At 49.5% G+C, this 24,551-nt stretch overlaps 1 protein-coding gene across 4 annotated transcripts in view; it reads right to left on the reverse strand.

Annotated features, from left to right (window-relative positions):
* Nucleotides 1–663: 663 nt before the first annotated feature.
* apc (APC regulator of WNT signaling pathway) overlaps nt 664–24,551 on the reverse strand; it is a 38,986-nt gene continuing 15,098 nt past the window's right edge. For 3 of the 4 annotated variants that reach the window (XM_051938925.1, XM_051938926.1, XM_022216250.2), the window contains exons 2-18: nt 17,279–17,434; nt 13,624–13,711; nt 11,797–12,019; nt 11,569–11,677; nt 10,006–10,119; nt 9,830–9,892; nt 9,647–9,697; nt 9,476–9,562; nt 9,182–9,359; nt 8,908–9,108; nt 8,690–8,785; nt 8,434–8,573; nt 8,273–8,350; nt 7,385–7,501; nt 7,056–7,270; nt 3,982–6,970; nt 664–3,542 (exon numbers count right to left, since the gene is read on the reverse strand). In XM_051938925.1, the coding sequence (XP_051794885.1) occupies nt 1,578–3,542; nt 3,982–6,970; nt 7,056–7,270; nt 7,385–7,501; nt 8,273–8,350; nt 8,434–8,573; nt 8,690–8,785; nt 8,908–9,108; nt 9,182–9,359; nt 9,476–9,562; nt 9,647–9,697; nt 9,830–9,892; nt 10,006–10,119; nt 11,569–11,677; nt 11,797–12,019; nt 13,624–13,711; nt 17,279–17,413 (6,849 nt within the window). In that variant the 5' untranslated portion in view covers nt 17,414–17,434 and the 3' untranslated portion in view covers nt 664–1,577. The remainder of the gene's footprint in view (nt 3,543–3,981; nt 6,971–7,055; nt 7,271–7,384; nt 7,502–8,272; nt 8,351–8,433; nt 8,574–8,689; nt 8,786–8,907; nt 9,109–9,181; nt 9,360–9,475; nt 9,563–9,646; nt 9,698–9,829; nt 9,893–10,005; nt 10,120–11,568; nt 11,678–11,796; nt 12,020–13,623; nt 13,712–17,278; nt 17,435–24,551) is intronic. The other variant, XM_051938927.1, reaches the window with a different exon arrangement.

Raw genomic sequence — 24,551 nt, forward strand, 5'->3', positions numbered from 1 at the left:
CGTTGAATCGAATCAGTCAGATCGGTCATCCATTAAAAACATCCATATTCCATTAAATCTGTCTACACGTGACGTCTATAAAAATTTTAGTAAGATCTGTCTATAAAGGTCTCATCAATGAAAACGTTCATTCAGATTATCTGCTCCACATGCTGACTGCCTGGAAACAGAAACTTCACATTTGATTTTGTTAGAAAATCAGGAGTAAAGTGGATTAAAAAGATGAAGAGAATTTCCTGTTGTCATTTTCTGAAGCAGCTTTCAGGTTTTTGACGTCTGTTTTGACATTCAGCCTGGAATGTAAACTTGAAGGTGTTTCTGCTGATGTGGTGGTGTTGAAGAAGCATCAACATGAAGAACAGAAGCAGCTCCAGAAATCGTAGGAACTTCAGTAGAGGGAGGATCTTAGACTGCCCAGAGAAGTCCTGTTGACCTCTACCGAAGCTCGTATGTTTGTATTCATTTTGATCAATTTCATAATTCAAGATAATTTACAATAATTAAAGCTGCAACTAGTGATTATTTAGATTTCCAAAAACTCATTATCACCGTTAGGGCTATGGTTAGTTCTTTCGAACCTCCCAGAGAAGTCCTGTTGGATTCTACCAAAGCTCATACGATCATCACGACCCGGATGACGGAGAATCTACACAGACCAGCAGCTCAAGTGTTGAATTTTATTGTTCATCTTCAGTTTAACATAAAAGGTTTTTGCCTTCGAGTCGTTTTCGTCCAGCAGCGACAGTAAACAGTGAAAATCATCTTACAGCCATCGACAGAACGCTGAAACCTTTTTGGCAAAAATCTGTTTTAAATTATGTGCTTCAAAGTTAAAAGGTTTTCAGGTTTACAGCAATAACTTAGGTTTTACAGTGTTATGTGTTTCCAAGGCGACAGAGCAGGAGGTTCTCAGCTGACAGGCGAACGTCTCCAGGATCACAAAATCCCGGAAATCACCAAGAAGTTCAAGAATCCACAAACTGTTCAGTCGACAAACTTCCTCCAGAAAAACACAGCAGAGGGTTTCTGGACAAACATCTGGACCAGAGAAACAGATCCAGTCTGTTGGACCATTCTGCTGCTCAGGTTTAGAAGAATGACCTGGACATAAACTGAATCTGAGACGTTCAGGATCTGTTTCTACCAGACGTTTGTTCACAACCAAACTCCTTTCAACAAAACAGGAAATATCATCTTGGACGCTACAGCTAGCAAAAACATTACTGTCATCATCATCTTTATGTCACCATGGTAACTGTCATCAGTAAGAGAGGGGGCGGGGCCATGCAGGGACAGGCAGAGGGGGCGGAGCTAAGCGCTACACATCGTTTTAGTGGTATAAAAACATAAAAAGTTCATTTTTAAAGTTTTCTCTCGCTGATTAAAGAAGCTTGACAGACAGGTGAGGAGCCAATCAAGGAAGAGGAGGGAGGCGAGGGGGAGGGGCTAGGACTTAAATACAGACTGACTTCCTGTACAGTTCAGTTCAGTTCACAACCACTTCCTGTTGTTCCTCCATATTTACACTTCCTGTCTGGCCTGAGTGGCCATTCTGTGTGCAGATTCTTCTTCCCGTCTCAGACCGATGTCACAATGTACGAGCCGCGCTCGCCGCCGGCCCCGCCCCCACCGCTCCCCTCTCCGCCCTTCGGCTCCCGTTTCTTGGTGACGGGGGTGGGGATGAGCGACGGGCGTGTGGGGGTTGTGGACGAAGATGTGGTGGTGGTTGCCGTGGTGGTCGCTGTGGTGATATCAGTGTTGCTCTTCCTGGGGCTTGGTGTGTAGTTGAAGGGGCTGACCCGGGCCGCCACGGCGCCGCTGCGCTGCTGCGAGCGCTGCTGCTGCTGCTGCTGCTGCTGCTGCTGCTGCTGCTGCTGCTGCTGCTGCGGTGGTTGTCGTTCGGTTGGCGGCTTGTCGTCGAGGCTCTCACAGCTCCGCCGCAGGTTGAGGTTGGAGGAAGAGGAAGAGGAGGAAGAGGGGATCTTGGAGGGGGCGGGGCTGTCAATAATGGGAGGGGCATTGGCAGCGGTGGGTGAACGGGCGGAACAGGCGGAGGAGGAACGCGGGTTGTTGACGGGACAGTCCTCCAGACGAACCCACACATCCTCTGATTTGTCGGTGAAGCCTCGGCCGGCCGCTGAGTCACCGCTGCCGCCCTTGGCCTTCCTCCAGGTGCCCTTTGACCTCACAGCGCTCTCCTCCTCGCTCCGCCCCTTCTCACTGGACTCGGATGATGCCGACAGCACCGATGACGAGCTTCCCGTCCTCTTCCAAGTGCCCACCCGTGGTAGTGACGTCGAGTGTTTGCCTCCGCTCCCTCCTCCTCCCCCACCGCCATTTTCTCGTTTCCAGGTACCAGTGCGGCTGAACCGAGATGATGTCACTTCCTGAGGGCGTGACGGGCTCTCGGAGTGGGAGCGGTTGACGTCATGTCTCCTGGTTGTGGATGGCAGTGGTGCATCAGGGCTGGACGGTGATTCCAACGCTGCTGCTGCTGCTGATTCCTCCAGCTTCCTCTTCAGCGTTGGGCTCGGTGCCTCTTTGATGAAGGTTGACTGACGGACCAGTGCCGGCTTCTCAGGCTCCGCCTTCTGCTTTTTGGCGGCCGTGGAGCCACTCACCCTCGATGCCGACTCGCTCCTCGGGATGCCGCCGCTCCTTGGCGTTCCGCTGGGTTTGGCGGGTCTGGAGGCCGCCGCCGCCGCCGCCGAGGATGCGCTTCCTGGAGACGCGGTGCGTGGCAGCTGCGACAGCTTTCCTCCTTTCTGATTGGCTGCTGCAGTAGAGCGGGAGGGCGTGGAGTCTCGAGAGGATCCACCTCTGTCAGCGCCGTCGCTGCTCCCTGGAGCTTTGGCCATGGCTGCTGCTCGGGGTTTGCTCCGCCCCCTGGCTGATGGCTCCGCCCTCGGCTTGCCTGTGATCAAACTCCGGTACACCTTCTTCCCACCTCTCAACGCCTTCGCCTCTTCTTCTTCCTCTTCCTCCTTCTTCTTCTTGGCCTCCAGGGTGCTGCGCTCGCCTGGCTTCAGGATCCGGGCACCTCGTTTCACCTCCTCCTTCTCCGGCTCCTCTTCCTCTGCGTTGCGATTGGCTGTCGGCAAGTGGAAGGGCGAGCCGACGGACTTCAGGGACAGCACAGAGTCAGAGTCTGACGATGGTTGGCGGGACAGCGACGAGGCGGCGGCAGCGTTCAGACTGCTGACGATGGAGTTGGCACCTTCTTGGATGGCTTTCCAATCGAAGGACTCTGAGTCCGGGGAGGCGGGGCTTCTCGGCGCCTCTGAAGGCTCCTCCTCGGCCAGAATGCTATCTTCGCTTTTGGAAATGGGAAGCGGCGTGGCCACGGCGGCGGGGAGGGCGGCAGCTTTCTTCTTCTTCTTGGGCATGGCAGAGCTGATGCACTCTTGCAGCAGGTCGTCCTCAGAGTCGATGCTCAGCGAGCTGAGCGACGAGTTCCTGGAGAAGCAGACGGGCGTGTCCTCCACGTGGAAGGCTTTGGGTGCATAGCCGCTGGCTGCAGGGGGGCGGGGCTTGGACTCCACCTGTGGAGAACAGAGGGGAGGAGTTACATCGGCTCTGTAATCTGGCAGTAATGCACAGTTATGATAGTAAGCAGCTCATATTTACAGCAATGACAGAATGCCCACCTGAAGTCAGAGCGCCACAGGCCACGCCCACACTCACCTGAACACCAGGTGTCAACAGACTCATTAGTCCAGATGTTCAGATTATTTTTGTTTAACTGTAACTAATGGCTATTTTCATTCCGGATCAATCTGCTGATTATTTTCTTTATTAACTGATTCTTTGTGAAACTCTAAAGCTCGTCAGAAATGCTGTCAGATTACCGAAAGAGTCGGCAAATGTCTGTTAATTCACGGATCGATTGCTCTCTTGGGTACTTAATAAAGTTCCTTACATGAAGTACAAGTGCCTCAAACCTTTAGGGAAAACCCTCAGTAAAGGTGACTCTCTACCCACCTCTGCAGGAGGAGCTGGAGACTTTGCTCCTGGTTTTCCTCCGTCTTGCTGGTCTGGTGGTGGTGGAGCGAACTCCTTGTTGTTGTTCTCCTGGTCGATGTCACTCAGCGAGCTCAGGGAAGAGTTCCTGGAGAAGCAGACGGGCGTGTCTTCGATGGCAAACTTCTGCTTCTCATCTGTCGCTGTCTGATTCGTCGCAGGTTTGGTTCGAGGAAAAACGGCAGCCGTCTGCTGCTTCCTCTTCCTGCCTTCTTCTTCTTTTACTTTCTTCTCCTCTTCATCCTTCTCACCACCGTCGTCCTCGTCGAAGTCCAGGGAGCTCAGCGAGTCGTTGCGTGAGAAGCAGCACGGCGTTCCCTCGATAGGCGTGTAGTGACGCGGAGAGTCGAAGGCAAAGCCCGGTTTAGCTTTAGTCGCTGCTGTCGCAGTGAAGCCGAACGCCGCCCGCTGAGGCATTGGTTTGACTGGTGAGGTTGGCTTCTTCTTCTGCTGCTGTGGACCGAGGGGGGGTGGGGCAGGAGGAGGGAGAGGAGGGGGGAGAGGCGGAGCTTGCAGGTGCTCGCTGTTAGCCGCTGCTCTGATTGGCTTCCTGGGTTTGGCTTTAGGCATGGCGGCGCTGATGCACTCAGCAAGGATGTCATCACCATTCTCACCCTCTGGAAAGCCGGCCCGCCTCCTTGGAGCTGAGGTGGGCGGGGCTACAGGTATGAGGGCTGCTGCTGCCTCCTCATTGGGCGGAGAGTCAATAGTGAGGTCACTGAGCGAGGTGGCGGTGGAGAAGTTAAGCGGTGTTCCTTCCACACAATAAACTCGCGGCACTTCCTCCGGCGGCGGCGGCACGTCCTTCCTCTGCTGCGTCTGGGCGCGGCTTTGAGGTGGGAGGAGCTTGTAGACAGGAAGCTGGCTCGGTTTCCTTGGCGCTGCTTGTTGCTGTTTCTTTGGTTTCCGTGACGACTTGGGCATGGCCATGTTGATGCACGCCTCCAAGATCTCAATGTCATCGTCATCATCCGATTCATCCAGGATTGGTTTGGGAGGCTCCTCCTTCCTCTCCTCTGCCCCTCCGTCCTCCTCCTCGTTCTTCTTCTTCATCTCTGCTGCGATGTACGGTTCATCCAGACTGAGCGCGCTCAGACTAGAGGCTCTGGAGAAGCCATGCGGCGTGCTCTCTGTGGCAAAGTGCAGCAAGACGTCGGTGCTGCTCTCCTCTTCGTCTTTCTTCTTGGCCTTTTCCTCCTCCTTGGTTTTCTGGCTGGGTGGCGGCAGTGGCGGGGTTTTGGCACGACTCGGCGGCATCGTCTGACCCGGGCTGTCGGGCAGGTCGCTGGGACTCACCACGCCGCTCGGCACGCCGCTACAGGGCTCGCTGGAGCGAACCGAGCTGGCAATGGAGGAGGTGGAGAAGCTGTCCAGGGAGCTGACCGACGTGCATCTGCTGAACATCAGCGGCGTCTCCTGGGCATACGGCTGCTCTGGTGGGCTTTTAGGAGTCCTGGCGCCCGATGATGAGGTCACATGGTGGTGGTGGTGGTGGTGGTGGGAATGGCCGTGGTGGTGGTGGTGACCTCGCCGCCCTCGTGTGGACGGAGCGGTGGCGGTCTGACTCTCCGCCTCCTTCAGCTGCCGCTGCTGCTGCTGTTCGTGCGCATCTTTCTCGCTGACAGGAAGCGTCGGGTAGTCGTTGCTGCGACCGCCGTTTCCGCCCCTCCTCTTCCTGCCGATGACATCACTGTCCTCCTCGTCCTCTGAGGACAGCGAGGACAGCGAGCTGCCTCTGGAGAAGCAGATGGGCGTGTCCTCCACGCAGTATGTCTGTGTGGATTCCTGGTTGCTCTTCGGCACTGCTCGGCTGGTGGGTGGAGGCGGGGGACGGAGCTTGTTGGAGGAGGAGGATGGGGGCTGGGGGAGGGAGGGCGTGGTGCTCTCTTCCTGTTTGAACAGCGGTTTGCGGGCAGTGTCACCAGCATATTTCAGGCTGTAGTCTATCGGCTGCTCAGCTGCTGAGTCACCGCCGTAGTTGGACGCCGCCGAGACGACGACGTAGCGCGGTGGAGGAACGGACGCCATGCGGCCACTGCTAGCCGCTGATTCACTGCCGTCGTTCCTCCTCAGCCTGGTGTCCTGCTCGTTGTCGTCGTCACTCTCGATGCCTCCGCGGTGACTTGGACTCTGCCTCCCTGAATTTAGCTGTTCGTCAGAGTACTTCAGGCTGTAGTTGATGGGCGTGTCCAGCTCTGCGCCGTCGTCGTCTGCCATGTGGTTGGCGCTACGGATTTTATGGGCCAGGTCGGCCGGGTACTTCCTGTAGACACAGCACTTGTTGGCACCGCTCTCATCCGATGAGTAGAATGGCTCCGATGACGGTTTGGTCTTTCCACGGTTGCCGTAGCCATCTGCACTCGTCACGCTGTTGAGGCTGTCGCTGGACGCCCGGACGCTGGGAGGAAACACTGGCCGAGCGTACGCCACTTCTTCACTCGTCCTCTTTGATCCTTCTCCATTCTTCGGGCTCGACAGCACCGGTGTGTTGGTGTAGGACCGAGTCGTACCCCCTGCTCCTCCTCCGGCGCCGTTACAGCCCCGGCCCTTCCTGTGTGCTGCTTTGGGGCTCAGGTTGTCAATGTTATCGAAGGTCTCTGACAGCTGCTGGGCGTCCAGCTCCTCAAACAGGGCCTTCTGTTTGCGAGCGTGCAGCGACGGTGCGCCGGCACCAGGCGACACAACGTTAGTGTCTTTGTAGCGTGCTGGGCGGTTGGCCATCAGGTTACGTAAGGCGGCGGCGCTACCCATAGCGATCATCTTGTGGCGAGAGTGGATTAGGTTACGCAGCATGCCCACGGCGCCCAGCTCCCATAACGCCTCCTGGTCTTTAGCGTCGCGGGCAGACAGGTTCCACAGCGTTCCGCAGGCATTGGACACGATAGTCAAACTGTGAGACTTCAGGTGCTGCAGCAGAGTCGGCAGGCAGCTGTGCTCCCGCAGGATCTGCCTGCAAGATGAGAAGGAGGGAGAAGAGTCAAGGAAAGTCCAAATCCGTGTTAATGTGCAAGGTTTCATTAGTTCACAGTCTTTACCTGTGCGCCTCGTTGGTGGCGATGAGGCTGGACACGTTCCGGAGGATGCCTCCACCGCTCTCGATGATGGCAAGTGTGTTGGTGTGGCTGCGATGAGTCAGCGTTCCCACCAGGAACGCTAAAGCACCGTCCACCGCACAGATGTCAGCCTTGTTCTCTGTGCAGTGAGCCGACAGGTTCCAGAGCGCGCTCAGAACCGACTTCAGTGTCGACTCCTGAATGAAGAGAAAAGAACGAGTAAAAAAACAAAAGAACAGATTCTGCATTTGCTAAACGTCACCGTCATTGCCAGGAAGTAGGAACAAAAAACATCAGAACAGTTTTCATACCTTCTGCACCTCCAGAGCACAGCCCATCAGTGCCCGCACGCTGCCCACCTCACGCAGCGTCTTCTTGCTGTTGACATCAGCACGCCACGACAAGTTCCTCAGAACACTGGCTATCACCTGGAAACACAACAGACACTGGCTATCACCTGGAAGCACAACAAACACTGGCTATCACCTGGAAGCACAACAAACACTGGCTATCACCTGGAAACACAGCTAACACTGGCTATCACCTGGAAACACAACAGACACTGGCTATCACCTGGAAGCACAACAGACACTGGCTATCACCTGGAAGCACAACAAACACTGGCTATCACCTGGAAACACAGCTAACACTGGCTATCACCTGGAAACACAACAGACACTGGCTATCACCTGGAAGCACAACAAACACTGGCTATCACCTGGAAACACAGCTAACACTGGCTATCACCTGGAAACACAACAGACACTGGCTATCACCTGGAAGCACAACAAACACTGGCTATCACCTGGAAACACAGCTAACACTGGCTATCACCTGGAAACACAGCTAACACTGGCTATCACCTGGAAACACAACAAACACTGGCTATCACCTGGAAGCACAACAAACACTGGCTATCACCTGGAAACACAGCTAACACTGGCTATCACCTGGAAACACAACAGACACTGGCTATCACCTGGAAGCACAACAAACACTGGCTATCACCTGGAAACACAGCTAACACTGGCTATCACCTGGAAACACAACAGACACTGGCTATCACCTGGAAGCACAACAAACACTGGCTATCACCTGGAAACACAACAGACACTGGCTATCACCTGGAAACACAACAGACACTGGCTATCACCTGGAAGCACAACAGACACTGTTGCCATGGTGACAGCTGGACTTACCTGCTGCAGATCTTCGCTCTCAGACTTGAGCTGAGCGACCATCGCTCTCATGCAGCCCTTCATGGAGCACAGCGTGGCCTGGTGGAGAAGGAAGAAGAAGGAGTTGTGAGGTGGACTGTGTCACTCGAACAGTCACACATTCAGAGGAAACTTCATCTCACCTTATTGGCGACATCTCCAAAGGTGAGGTTGGTGAGTGCCATGCCGGCGTATCGCCGCAGAGTGACGCTGTAGTGATCGCTGCTCAGACCGAACATCTCACAGTCCACCTGCAGCAGCTCTGCCACCGCCTGCAAACCGCCTGCAGGACAAACCATCCACAGAGAGGAGGAGTGAAAACCAGTAACCCAGTAGGTTAACCAGTTCACCCAGTGACTGTCCAGTCACACCAGTAAAACCACAGTGGGTGAGACTCACCGAGCTCATTCATGGCGTGCCGATGTTCTTCATCAAAGGACAGCTTCATGAGGACGCAGACGGCCGGACAGATCTGATGCTCCACCGGAGACGGCACTGAATACGTCACCAAACGCGTGTTAATTCACACAAACATGACAACATGCTGCTGACAAACTGAAACACAAACCACTCTGAATGTGATTTGGTCATTGGTTAGTGTGTGTGACATCACTCACTGGGGTTGTCCTCCTGGTCGACGCCCCTCTCGTGGTTCTCCTGCCAGCTCCAGCAGGCCTCGCAGTAATGACGCACCTGCTCCAGCAGGTGGAGCACTCTGATCTCACGCCGACCTCTCTTATCGTCCGGCTGACTGTGGACAATGTTGTGCAGCGCCGCAGACGCTCGTGCACGGGCCTCTTTGCTGCCACGGGAGTTACCTGGGCAACCAGACAACAATAAACAACAAACAACAACTTTACAGACCTTACCATTCTGAAAGCTAACAGTTACCTAGCAACAGGGAGTCCTTGTCGTTGCCGTGCAGCAGCTGGATGAGGAGCGGCAGGCAGCCGGACTGACGCATGGCGATGCACGAGTCCTGTGAACTGGACATGGCCAGGAGCGTCCGTGACATGTCGTCTTTATCGTGAGTCCCCAACATGGACAGAAGGCTGTACACCATCTCCACCTGCAGGGGGCGACATAAGGTTCCAGTGATTACTGCCGACCCTCCTCCACCTGCAGGGGGAGCATGTTTTGGAGAAGGGTCAGGGTAGTCTGTCGGCTGTTGCTGGGCAGAATTACCTTGGTTCCTAGGTGGCTGGTGATTCGTCGAGGCATAGAGTAGCTGCTCTCACTGGCCGGCTCATGGTCCAATCGGCTGCTGGAGCTCTGCAGGACAAAAAGAAATTTTAATTTGGAGACAGGAAGAATAAAGAATAATTAACCAATGAGAGTTAAGGACAGGACGCTCACCTGAGCTCCGGCCAATCCGCTGCTGTCACTCGGCCCCTGAGCTCCTTCAACCTAGAGAGAGAGAGAAGTTGCTTAGGTAACCACGACACAGAACTCACCTGATTCAGGTAGAAAGGTCAAAGTGTCAGTTAGTTGCTGCTGCTGCACGAAGGCAGCCGGTGAACCCCTCACAGGTGAGCTTACCTGTAGTCGAGCTCCCATTCTTAGGATGTCCTTCTCTATCTGCTGGATACGAGACACACGCGCCTGAAAACACAAAGGTACAGTGTGAAGGTGTGACCCTGAACACACCTCAGGTCAGGACTTCCCATGATGCACTGAGCACTCAGGTGAAGCAGCTACAGGTGTGCTCCTCCTACCTGAGCTCTCCTCTCCATCTCCTGACAGGAGCCCAGCTGCTCCTCCATCGCCGAACGGATCTGACGAGCCTCAAACTCCAACTGACGCCGACTCATGTCCGTCTGCAAAGTGAACTGACAAGAAGCTCCAGTTAGCATTCAAAACTACAAGTCCCAGAATGCATTTCAGCAGCGAACCAGGCTGGGATTCAGTTCAACTGATCCACATTCACAGGAATCCTGAACATCTGGCTGCCTTACATCTGGGAAGACATATTTAACCACGCCTGACGTACTTCAGCAGGGTTACTGCATTCGCTTCGGTATCTGGCTGGGTAAGTATGTATGTGGGTATGTCCGGTCAGATATCTCTGCAAGTGCTGAAGTCAGGATAATCAAACTCTGCACTGAAGATCAGTCTAAGGTCCCCTGCTCAGTTGTGGAGTTAGAGGTCAGCAGATCTAGTAGGAAGGGATATACGTAGGATGATCAAAACTGATACAGAGTATCATGCATGGGTGTGGTTCTGCCCTCTACTGAGGGCTCGTCTAGTTAAACTACAGCTGCAGTCCTGTGGCTGAAAACAGATGACTGTACAGTTCAGAGCACCTCCTGAAAACACAAACACAGATCTGAGATCAGTGTGTGCACAGCAGAAACTATCACAAGCTAACGTTATCTAGCTATGTTAGCAAGCTACGCTAGCCAGCTACATTACCTAGCTACGATAGCCAGCTATATTAGTCATCTACATTGCCAAGTTATGTTAGCCAGCTACGTTAGCCAGCTATATTAGTCAGCTACATCACTAAGTTATGTTAGCCAGCTACGTTAGCCAGCTATGATAGTCAGCTACATTACCCAGTTCTGTTAGCCAGCTACGGTAACCAGCTATGTTAGCCAGCTACGTTAACCAGCTATGTTAGCCAGCTACATTAGTCAGCTGCATTGCCCAGCTATGTTAGCTAGCTACATTAGTCAGCTATGTTAGCCAGCTACGTTACCAGCTACGTTACAAGCTATGTTAGCCAGCTACATTACCCAGCTATGTTAGCCAGCTATGTTACCAGCTATGATAGCCAGCTATGTTAGCCAACTACATTACCCAGTTATGTTAGCCAGCTACGTTAACCAGCTATGTTAGCCAGCTACGTTAACCAGCTATGTTAGCCAGCTATGATAGCCAGCTACAGTACCCAGCTATGTTACCCAGCTATGTTAGCCAGCTACATTAACCAGCTATGTTAGCCAGCTATGTTACCCAGCTACGTTACCCAGCTATGTTACCCAGCTACATTACCCAGCTATGTTACCCAGCTATGTTAGCCAGTTACATTAGCCAGCTACATTAGTCAGCTACGTTAGTCAGCTACGTTAGCCAGCTACGTTAGCCAGCTACGTTAGCCAGCTACGTTAGCCAGCTGACCAAACAGTCAGTGATACTTCAGTTGTGAACCTTCAGGGATAAACACTGTGTGTCTGCTCACGTTATATTACATATTATATTAAAGTGATTTCCTGTGGTAATATTTCCCAGACTTCTCCAAACTTTCTAGGATTTCAAAACCTAAAAGGTCTTCTTACGTTTTCGGTGAGCGGCAGGGTGTCGATCCTCTTGGTGAGGTTCTGCAGCTGAGCGTAGTACCAGTCCTTCTCCTTCTCCTCCTTCTCCAGCTCCGCCAGCAGGAGGGACCTGGCAGGGAGCAGCCAATCACAGTGCAGAACAGAGAGGGACTGAGCCGCTAAACCCCAGCAGCCAATCACAGTGCTCGTATTAGTCCTGTACTACAGTATTATTACTGTTAGCGGTACCTCTCCTTCTCTAGCTCCTCCAGGCACCGGTCGTGGCTGTCTCTGCCTGCAGACGGCAGCCCTTTCCTGGGGAAGGCGGCAGACGTCGAGGGGCCAGGAGCTCCAGAGCCTCCGGCTGCTCCTGCCGGAGGTCCAGATCCAGAAGAGGCCGAGCTGGAGGACGACGAGGGGGGCAAAGGAGGCCTGGACCTAGGCTTAAAGCCTGCTGAGTCCAGGCTCATCTCTGGAGGCAGATTACACAGAGCATACATAGACACGAGGGGTTTGGTTCTGATCCAGTCTCTGAGGTAGCCTGTTTGTTCATGTAAACATCTTATTCTGGTTTCTGAGTCACATGACTTGCGTCAGCACCTCTGGTCACTCTGTGAAGTGCCCAGAGAATACAAACACATAGAAATATACGTAGATGTAGTAATAAAGTGGAATCAGTACACACAGTGTGTACTCCTGTGTACTTGTACTGTTTGGGCCACGTCATTTCAGAAAACAGTGTTACTCCGCCTCTCAGATTTAGTCCACAGTTTGTTTATTTGATATTTAGGAAATAAATAAATGGATAATGAACACCAACTTCTAGACCTCTATGAACACCCAGACCTCTATGAACACCCAGACCTCTATGAACACCCAGACCTCTATGACCATCTCGACCTCTATGAACACCTAGACCTCTATGAACATCTAGACCTCTATGAACACCTAGACCTCTATGAACACCCAGACCTCTATGAACACCTAGACCTCTATGAACACCCAGACCTCTATGAACACCAAGACCTCTATGAACACCCAGACCTCTATGAACACCTAGACCTCTATGAACACCCAGACCTCTATGAACACCTAGACCTCTATGAACACCCAGACCTCTATGAACACCCAGACCTCTAAGAACACCAACATCTAGACCTCTATGAACATCTAGACCTCTATGAACATCAAGACCTCTATGAACATCTAGATCTCTATGAACACCCAGACCTCTATGAACACCAACATCGAGACCTCTATGAACATCTAGACCTCTATGAACACCCAGACCTCTATGAACACCCAGACCTCTATGACCATCTAGACCTCTATGAACACCCAGACCTCTATGAACACCAACATCTTGACCTCTATGAACATCTAGACCTCTATGAACATCTAGACCTCTATGAACACCCAGACCTCTATGAACACCCAGACCTCTATGAACACCAACATCGAGACCTCTATGAACATCTAGACCTCTATGAACACCCAGACCTCTATGAACACCCAGACCTCTAAGAACACCAACATCTAGACCTCTATGAACATCTAGACCTCTATGAACTCCAGGTTCTGGTTCCTACCAATGAGTCCACATCAATATTTAGTCTAAACATCTAAAAACTGGAACCTTGTTTGGTCAAACATTAATCCATCAGGTTCTACTGATGTTAGAGCCTCAACAGTTGGAGAAATGTGAACCAAAGACTGGATTATATTGGAAATATGGATCCATCACTTACAGGAACTTTATGGAGACACCAGACCATCCTGGATTTATTGATTTAGTGTTTTTATTTAAGTTCAAGGTTCAATAATTAAACTGTGTGACCTGATGAAACTATTCTGTCTGTCCTCGCCACATTTCATGGTTGTTAGTTTTTTGAGGGTGAAATTACGAAAATTCTCGGTCGTAAAAAATATGTCATTAATTCTTTAAAAAGTGAAAAGCTCAGTTTCAGGTTCCAGATAACAGATCAGTCAACTGAAGGAAATCTGAGAAGCTGCAGCGACACGTTTCCTGAACTCCGTTGATCCGACATAGTGTTTGTGAGCATTTGTTTTGTTCACCTTTCAGTCTTTCAATGAGCTCCAGCTGAGATCCAGATGCCTCTCCAGACTCTTCTTCTATGGTGCCCTGCAGCTGCTTCAGCACCTCCTGGCAGACATGATGATAAAACAAAGATGGAGTTAGGACGCCACAGGGGGCGCTCTCACACACCGAGGACACTCAGGGTTTAAGGTGAAAAGGAGAAAGAAGCGATATGAACAACAAAGAGGCCTCTGCTGGGAGAGAAAAATCAAACTGGTCTAAAACACCAGCTGTGTCTGTTGGGATAAGTACTGGTCTTAACTCACCACGATGAATCTGCAGCGTTTGTACAGCGACATGATGGAAACTAAACACTCAGACTGCTTCTGCTCATCGACACAAAACAGGAAACGGGAAATGGGAAGTGAGTGTGAGCTGAGAGGAAAGACCGGACAATAACCGAGCAGAGACAACAAGAACAAGACTACAACTGAAAACCAACACCACTGAAAACCGAAAAGTCACAGTTTATCTACAAAACACACAGAAGTCAGAACACAGTAGGATAAAATATGAGAAAGAGAAATAATAAAAGCAGACGAGGCAGGAAGAAAAAGGAAGAGAGAGAGTAGTAAACAACGAGAGGGAGAGAAAACAAGAACACCAGACGAAATAAATAAGAAAAGACTGAAAGAAAGACAACCAGAAGAAACAGAAAATACAACAAATAAACAAGAAAAACAATCAAAAAAGAAAATAGGAGACAGAGCGCTCACTCTGACAGGTTTCCTGAGTCCTCAAAGATCCTCACAAGATTAGACGTCTCACTCTGAACAACAACAAGGAGCTTATTCTAAGGAGCAACGTGATTGGTGGAAAATACCACCGGTCTATTCTGAGCTAAGGACAGCCAGAGTTATATGGAAGAGCTGGAGGGAGAGACACGAAGCCCTCAGACCGAACATCAGCACAAAGCTACACACCCAGTCCTGATCCAGCCCATAATAACCCAGACTGGTTTACAGCTAGTACATCTGAACATGTTCACATTTAAAGAACCATCTTCTTACTAAACATCCATCATCCATACACCGCTTATTCATCAGGAGGGTCGCAGGGGGTTCACCTGGACAGGTAACAGTCTGTCACAGGTTCACTTTTGTAAAACCTGAAAATGAAATTATGAACATAAAACGGAAGTCTATTGTCTTAATGAGAATAAAATAAAGCTGCAGATCTTTAGTGTGATGGCCTTTCACTGTGAAATAAAACATAAAACTGAAACCTTCCCATTAAAGCGGTAAATTAAAGCAGGGTTTCTGAGTAAACTTCACTCATATGTAGTGTCTACACTAAATCTGTAGCTGAATGTTGGAACCAGCTCACTACCAACTAACCGGGTCTCTGCTGGACCTGGTAAACAGATCAGATCAGAAACAGACCTGGAGATCAACGTCAGGACAAACAAAACCTGATCCAGCGTTCTTAGTTAGTGTAACCGCTGGCCAGCTAAAATTAGCAGGTAAACGAAAACATTTAAATAACACTACTACTACTACTACCACTAGTAATAATAAAAATGATAACCAGGTACTACATGACCTTCATCCTCCATCTTTAAGGTCTATAGATAATCATCATCAGCCCTCGTCTGGAAGTTTCTCTCCTGCTGCTATGAAGTATTTAGCAGGAACCCTGACGGCTGAATGTAGTGCCTCTATTGCCCTGGTAGTGCCTCTATTGCCCTGGTAGTGCCTCTATTGCCCTGGTAGTGCCTCTACCGCCCTGGTAGTGCCTCTACCGCCTTGGTAGTGCCTCTATTGCCCTGGTAGTGCCTCTATTGCCCTGGTAGTGCCTCTACCGCCCTGGTAGTGCCTCTACCGCCCTGGTAGTGCCTCTATTGCCCTGGTAGTGCCTCTAACGCCCTGGTAGTGCCTCTACCGCCCTGGTAGTGCCTCTAACGCCCTGGTAGTGCCTCTAACGCCCTGGTAGTGCCTCTAACGCCCTGGTTGTGCCTCTATTGCCCTGGTAGTGCCTCTAACGCCCTGGTAGTGCCTCTATTGCCCTGGTAGTGCCTCTACTGCCCTGGTAGTGCCTCTACCGCCCTGGTAGTGCCTCTATTGCCCTGGTAGTGCCTCTATTGCCCTGGTAGTGCCTCTACCGCCCTGGTAGTGCCTCTACCGCCCTGGTAGTGCCTCTACCGCCCTGGTAGTGCCTCTATTGCCCTGGTAGTGCCTCTACCGCCCTGGTAGTGCCTCTAACGCCCTGGTAGTGCCTCTACCGCCCTGGTAGTGCCTCTATTGCCCTGGTAGTGCCTCTACCGCCCTGGTAGTGCCTCTATTGCCCTGGTAGTGCCTCTATTGCCCTGGTAGTGCCTCTACCGCCCTGGTAGTGCCTCTATTGCCCTGGTAGTGCCTCTACTGCCCTGGTAGTGCCTCTACTGCCCTGGTAGTGCCTCTACCGCCCTGGTAGTGCCTCTATTGCCCTGGTAGTGCCTCTAACACCCTGGTAGTGCCTCTACCGCCCTGGTAGTGCCTCTATTGCCCTGGTAGTGCCTCTACCGCCCTGGTAGTGCCTCTACCGCCCTGGTAGTGCCTCTATTGCCCTGGTAGTGCCTCTATTGCCCTGGTAGTGCCTCTACCGCCCTGGTAGTGCCTCTATTGCCCTGGTAGTGCCTCTAACACCCTGGTAGTGCCTCTACCGCCCTGGTAGTGCCTCTACCGCCCTGGTAGTGCCTCTACCGCCCTGGTAGTGCCTCTATTGCCCTGGTAGTGCCTCTACCGCCCTGGTAGTGCCTCTATTGCCCTGGTAGTGCCTCTAGTGCCCTGGTAGTGCCTCTACCGCCCTGGTAGTGCCTCTATTGCCCTGGTAGTGCCTCTATTGCCCTGGTAGTGCCTCTATTGCCCTGGTAGTGCCTCTATTGCCCTGGTAGTGCCTCTACCGCCCTGGTAGTGCCTCTAACGCCCTGGTAGTGCCTCTAACGCCCTGGTAGTGCCTCTACCGCCCTGGTAGTGCCTCTACCGCCCTGGTAGTGCCTCTATTGCCCTGGTAGTGCCTCTATTGCCCTGGTAGTGCCTCTAGTGCCCTGGTAGTGCCTCTATTGCCCTGGTAGTGCCTCTACCGCCCTGGTAGTGCCTCTATTGCCCTGGTAGTGCCTCTACCGCCCTGGTAGTGCCTCTATTGCCCTGGTAGTGCCTCTATTGCCCTGGTAGTGCCTCTATTGCCCTGGTAGTGCCTCTATTGCCCTGGTAGTGCCTCTAACGCCCTGGTAGTGCCTCTATTGCCCTGGTAGTGCCTCTATTGCCCTGGTAGTGCCTCTATCGCCCTGGTAGTGCCTCTACCGCCCTGGTAGTACCTCTATTGCCCTGGTAGTGCCTCTATTGCCCTGGTAGTGCCTCTATTGCCCTGGTAGTGCCTCTATCGCCCTGGTAGTGCCTCTATCGCCCTGGTAGTACCTCTACCGCCCTGGTAGTGCCTCTATTGCCCTAGTGCCCAGTTAAATACTTTCAGTGTGCACTCACATACTTCTACAGAAGTACTAACACCTCGATGTAAACCCCAAAGTAACAGTATGTGAGTATAATGACAGAGATGTACTACAGTAGTAACAATACTCCTCCCCTATGACTGTAGTTCGCTGATGCAGTATATGACATCATTAGATTACAGTACTGCAGTAGTGGTGGTACTAACCTTCATGTTGGAGGCCTCGGTCTCCAGCTTGGTCAGGTGGTTGGAGTTGTCCTGCAGCTCCTGCCTCAGGTTGGAGTTCTCCATCTTCAGCACCTCCACCTGCCTCAGCAGCTGGTCGTAGGACGCTGCCGCCATGTTGGACACGCCACGACTGACCTGCAAACACACCAAGTCAGTACCCATGTAGTTCTCTGGAAACACATGTAGTACTGATGTAGTACTCTGGAAATACATGTAGTACTGATGTAGTTCTCTGGAAACACATGTAGTACTGATGTAGTTCTCTGGAAACACATGTAGTACTGATGTAGTACTCTGGAAACACATGTAGTACTGATGTAGTACTCTGGAAATACATGTAGTACTGATGTAGTACTCTGGAAACACATGTAGTACTGATGTAGTACTCTGGAAACACATGTAGTACTGATGTAGTACTCTGGAAATACATGTAGTACTGATGTAGTACTCTGGAAACACATGTAGTACTGATGTAGTACTCTGGAAATACATGTAGTACTGATGTAGTTCTCTGGAAACACATGTAGTACTGATGTAGTACTCTGGAAATACATGTAGTACTGATATAGTACTCTGGAAATACATGTAGTACTGATGTAGTACTCTGGAAACACATACAGTACTGATGTAGTTCTCTGGAAATACATGTAGTACTGATGTAGTTCTCTGGAAACACATGTAGTACTGATGTAGTTCTCTGGAAACACATGTAGTACTGATGTAGTTCTCTGGAAATACATGTAGTACTGATGTAGTTCTCTGGAAATACATGTAGTACTGATGTAGTTCTCTGGAAACACATGTAGTACTGATGTAGTTCTCTGGAAACACATGTAGTACTGATGTAGTTCTCTGGAAATACATGTAGTACCGATGTAGTTCTCTGGAAACACATGTAGTACTGATGTAGTTCTCTGGAAACACATGTAGTACCGATGTAGTACTCTGGAAACACATGTAGTACTGATGTAGTTCTCTGGAAATACATGTAGCACTGATGTAGCACTCTGGAAATACATGTAGTACTGATGTAGTTCTCTGGAAACACATGTAGTACTGATGTAGTACTCTGGAAATACATGTAGTACTGATGTAGTTCTCTGGAAACACATGTAGTACTGATGTAGTACTCTGGAAATACATGTAGTACTGATGTAGTTCTCTGGAAATACATGTAGTACTGATGTAGTTCTCTGGAAATACATGTAGTACTGATGTAGTTCTCTGGAAACACATGTAGTACTGATGTAGTACTCTGGAAATACATGTAGTACTGATGTCGTTCTCTGGAAACACATGTAGTACTGATGTAGTACTCTGGAAATACATGTAGTACTGATGTAGTTCTCTGGAAACACATGTAGTACTGATGTAGTACTCTGGAAATACATGTAGTACTGATGTAGTACTCTGGAAACACATGTAGTACTGATGTAGTACTCTGGAAACACATGTAGTACTGATGTAGTTCTCTGGAAACACATGTAGTACTGATGTAGTTCTCTGGAAACACATGTAGTACTGATGTAGTACTCTGAAAACACATGTAGTACTGATGTAGTTCTCTGGAAACACATGTAGTACTGATGTAGTTCTCTGGAAATACATGTAGTACTGATGTAGTTCTCTGGAAACACATGTAGTACTGATGTAGTACTCTGGAAATACATGTAGTACTGATGTAGTTCTCTGGAAACACATGTAGTACTGATGTAGTACTCTGGAAATACATGTAGTACTGATGTAGTTCTCTGGAAACACATGTAGTACTGATGTAGTACTCTGGAAACACACGTAGTACTGATGTAGTACTCTGGAAATACATGTCGTACTGATGTAGTACTCTGGAAACACATGAAGTACTGATGTAGTACTCTGGAAACACACGTAGTACTGACGTAGTACTCTGGAAACACATGAAGTACTGATGTAGTACTCTGGAAACACATGTAGTACTGATGTAGTACTCTGGAAACACACGTAGTACTGATGTAGTACTCTGGAAACACATGAAGTACTGATGTAGTACTCTGGAAACACATGAAGTACTGATGTAGTTCTCTGGAAACACACGTAGTACTGATGTAGTACTCTGGAAACACATCCAGTACTGCAGTTGTACTCTGGAAATACATGTAGTACTGATGTAGTTCTCTGGAAACACACGTAGTACTGATGTAGTACTCTGGAAACACATCCAGTACTGCAGTAGTACTCTGGAAATACATGTAGTACTGCAGTAGAACTGCACATCATCATCTGAAAGCAGAATACTTGCTGAAAAAAACTAAAGAAGTGAAGTATTGAAGAGAAAAACACCAGAATCTGTTAAACTCAGCTGGTGAAGGTTCTACAGGTTAACGTGTTAAACACGCTTAGATACCTTTAGTACACTGGTTCATGTCTGTGTCTACTGGTATACACACAGTACACACAATCAACACACAGATGGATGTCAGGAAATAAAGCTGACAGTTATTTTTATTGTACGTTAATTTGTCATCATCATTGATTTGTCTGTACAGTCAAACCTCTACAGATGATCCAGAATGCAGCACGTCTGGTCTTCAACCAGCCCAAAAGAGCTCATGTCACTCCCCTATTCATCTCCCTTCACTGGCTTCCAGTTGCAGCCAGAATCAAATTCAAAACTCTCCTCCTGGCTTACAAAACATTTACAAGAACGGCCCCAGCCTACCTGGATTCCCTGATCCAGGTCTACTCCCTGATCCAGGTCTACTCCCTACCAAACTCTGTGCGTTCTGCTGAGTCCCTTTCTACTTTTAAGAGACAATTGAAGACTCAATTGTTCAGAGAACACCTAAGCACTTAATCTGACTACACCTTAGGGGTAGAATAAGTCAGGTGGTCCAAAACCCAGCACTTATTTAGCACTGACAAAGTTTTATAAAGGGGGGGGGGGGGGGGGTGAATTTCTTCTGCAGCTTGATGGCAACACCTTTGACCAATCACACTTTTTGCACTTACTACAGGTTTTTCCTTATGTCTGAATTCTTGCTTGTGTTGTACGTCGCTTTGGACAAAAGCGTCTGCTAAATGAAATTGTAGAATTGTAGAATTGTCTGTTTTTATTTTTTGGATCAATCGATTGGCTGTTTGAACAGGAAACAGTGAAACATGTGGATCGGTGTTTGACTACAGCTAAGAACACATGACAGCAACAGTATGAGTATCATGTGTTGTTACTGACTGTCACATGAGTCATACAAACACTTGCTGACCATAACACGCACAGCAGCGCCCCCTGCAGACACACAACCTCCCATTACATCTGAAGGACTTATCCTCTGGAAACACCAGCATCCACCAGCATCCACCAATACCACCGTACCGAGCATCCAGCTGAACCCAGCTGTAGCTCAGGATCAGCTCAGGTTTAGCTCAGGATCAGCTCAGGTTTAGCTCAGGATCAGCTCAAATGTAACTCGGGATCAGCTCAGGTTTAGCTCAGGATCAGCTCAAATGTAACTCGGGATCAGCTCAGGTTTAGCTCAGGATCAGCTCAAATGTAACTCGGGATCAGCTCAGGTTTAGCTCAGGATCTGCTAAGTTGTAACTCAGGATCAGCTCAGGTTTAGCTCAGGATCAGCTAAGTTGTAACTCGGGATCAGCTCAGGTTTAACTCGGGATCAGCTCAGGTTTAACTCGGGATCAGCTCAGGTTTAAATCGGGATCAGCTCAGGTTTAACTCGGGATCAGCTCAGGTTTAACTCGGGATCAGCTCAGGTTTAACTCGGGATCAGCTCAGGTTTACCTCGGCATCACTTCAGGTTTAACTCAGGATCAGCTCAGTTGTAGCTCAGGATCAACTCAGGATCAGCTCAGGATTAACTCAGCATCAGTTCAGGTTTAACTCAGGATCAGCTCAGTTGTAACTCAGAATCAGGTCAGGTTTCTGCACCAGCTGCAGAAACAGTAGCAAATACTAGTAGTAACAGTAGTAGTAGCAATATTAGTAGCAACAGCAGTAGTACTTTAAGTATTAGTAGTAAAAGTAGTTTCTAAAGAACAGAAACCTCCTCACATCCGGTTTCTGCTTATAGCTGCATATTCTGTCCCACCTTATTGTCCACTGTACTGCAGTATTACCACATTGTACTGCAGTAGAACCTCACCGTACTGCCGTATTACCAAACTGTACTGCAGTAGTACCACACTGGACTGCATTAGAACCTCAACGTACTGCAGTAGAACCTCAACGTACTGCAGTAGAACCTCATCGTACTGCAGTAGAACCTCACCGTACTGCCGTAGTACCAAACTGTACTGCAGTAGTACCACACCGTACTGCAGTAGAACCTCAACGTACTTCAGTAGAACCTCACCGTACTGCAGTAGTACCACACCGTACTGCAGTAGAACCACACTGTACTGCAGTAGAACCTCACTGTACTGCAGTAGAACCACACTGTACTGCAGTAGAACCTCACTGTACTGCAGTAGAACCTCACTGTACTGCAGTAGAATCACCGTACTGCAGTAGAACCTCACTGTACTGCAGTAGAACCTCACCGTACTGCAGTAGAACCTCACTGTACTGCAGTAGAATCACCGTACTGCAATAGAACCTCACCGTACTGCAGTAGAACCTCACCGTACTGCAGTAGAACCTCACTGTACTGCAGTAGAACCTCACTGTACTGCAGTAGTACCACACTGTACTGCAGTAGTACCACACTGTACTGCAGTAGTACCATACTGTACTGCAGCAGAACCTCACTGGACTGCAGTAGAACCACAGTATTGCAGTAGAACCACACAGTACTGCAGTAGAACCTCACTGTACTGCAGTAGAATCACCGTACTGCAGTAGAACCTCACTGTACTGCAGTAGTACCATACCGTACTGCAGTAGAACCACACCGTACTGCAGTAGAACCACACCGAACTGCAGTAGAACCTCACTGTACTGCAGGAGTACCACACTGTACTGCAGTAGTACCACACTGTACTGCAGTAGAACATCACTGTATTGTAGTAGAACCACACCGTACTGCAGTAGAAAATCACTGTACTGCAGTAGAACGTCACTGTATTGCAATAGAACCACACAGTACTTCAGTAGTACCATACTGTACTGCAGTAGTACCATACCGTACTGCAGTAGTACCATACTGTACTGCAGTAGTACCATACCGTACTGCAGTAGTACCACACCGTACTGCAGTAGAACCTCACTGTACTGCAGTAGAACCTCACTGTACTGCAGTAGAACGTCACTGTATTGTAGTAGAACCTCACCGTACTGCAGTAGAAAATCACTGTACTGCAGTAGAACCTCACTGTATTGCAATAGAACCACAGTATTGCAGTAGAACCTCACTGTACTGCAGTAGAACCTCACTGTATTGCAATAGAACCACAGTATTGCAGTAGAACCTCACTGTACTGCAGTAGAACCTCACTGTACTGCAGTAGTACCACACTGTACTGCAGTAGTACCACACTGTACTGCAGTAGAACCTCACTGTACTGCAGTAGAACCTCACCGTACTGCAGTAGAACCTCACTGTACTGCAGTAGAATCACCGTACTGCAATAGAACCTCACTGTACTGCAGTAGTACCACACTGTACTGCAGTAGAACCTCACCGTACTGCAGTAGAACCTCACTGTACTGCAGTAGAACACACTGTACTGCAGTAGAACCTCACTGTACTGCAGTAGAACCTCACTGTACTGCAGTAGTACCACACTGTACTGCAGTAGTACCATACTGTACTGCAGTAGAACCTCACTGGACTGCAGTAGAACCACAGTATTGCAGTAGAACCACACAGTACTGCAGTAGAACCTCACTGTACTGCAGTAGAACCTCACTGTACTGCAGTAGTACCATACCGTACTGCAGTAGAACCACACCGTACTGCAGTAGAACCACACCGTACTGCAGTAGAACCACACCGTACTGCAGTAGAACCTCACTGTACTGCAGTAGTACCACACTGTACTGCAGTAGAACGTCACTGTATTGTAGTAGAACCACACCGTACTGCAGTAGAAAATCACTGTACTGCAGTAGAACGTCACTGTATTGCAATAGAACCACAGTATTGCAGTAGAACCTCACTGTACTGCAGTAGAACCTCACTGTACTGCAGTAGTACCATACTGTACTGCAGTAGTACCATACCGTACTGCAGTAGAACCACACCGTACTGCAGTAGAACCACACCGTACTGCAGTAGAACCTCACTGTACTGCAGTAGAACGTCACTGTATTGTAGTAGAACCTCACCGTACTGCAGTAGAAAATCACTGTACTGCAGTAGAACCTCACTGTATTGCAATAGAACCACAGTATTGCAGTAGAACCTCACTGTACTGCAGTAGAACCTCACTGTACTGCAGTAGTACCACACTGTACTGCAGTAGTACCACACTGTACTGCAGTAGAACCTCACTATATTGCAATAGAACCACAGTATTGCTTAGAACCTCACTGTACTGCAGTAGAACCTCACTGTACTGCAGTAGTACCACACTGTACTGCAGTAGTACCACACTGTACTGCAGTAGAACCTCACTGTACTGCAGTAGTACCACACTGTACTGCAGTAGAACCTCACTGTACTGCCGTAGTACCACACTGTACTGCAGTAGAACCTCACTGTACTGCAGTAGTACCACACTGTACTGCAGTAGTACCACACTGTACTGCAGTAGTACCACACTGTACTGCAGTAGTACCACTGTACTGCAGTAGAACCTCACTATATTGCAATAGAACCACAGTATTGCTTAGAACCTCACTGTACTGCAGTAGAACCTCACTGTACTGCAGTAGTACCACACTGTACTGCAGTAGTACCACACTGTACTGCAGTAGAACCTCACTGTACTGCAGTAGAACCACAGTATTGCTTAGAACCTCACTGTACTGCAGTAGTACCACACTGTACTGCAGTAGTACCACACTGTACTGCAGTAGAACCTCACTATATTGCAATAGAACCACAGTATTGCTTAGAACCTCACTGTACTGCAGTAGAACCTCACTGTACTGCAGTAGTACCACACTGTACTGCAGTAGAACCTCACTGTACTGCAGTAGTACCACACTGTACTGCAGTAGAACCTCACTGTACTGCAGTAGTACCACACTGTACTGCAGTAGAACCTCACTGTACTGCAGTAGAACCTCACTGTACTGCAGTAGAACCTCACTGTACTGCAGTAGTAGCACACATTCTGCTGACCTGTGATCAGGTTGTGACAGTGGTTCCGATCC

The sequence above is a fragment of the Acanthochromis polyacanthus genome, chromosome 18 (genome assembly GCF_021347895.1).
Source record: "Acanthochromis polyacanthus isolate Apoly-LR-REF ecotype Palm Island chromosome 18, KAUST_Apoly_ChrSc, whole genome shotgun sequence".
Classification (NCBI taxonomy): Eukaryota; Metazoa; Chordata; class Actinopteri; family Pomacentridae; genus Acanthochromis; species Acanthochromis polyacanthus.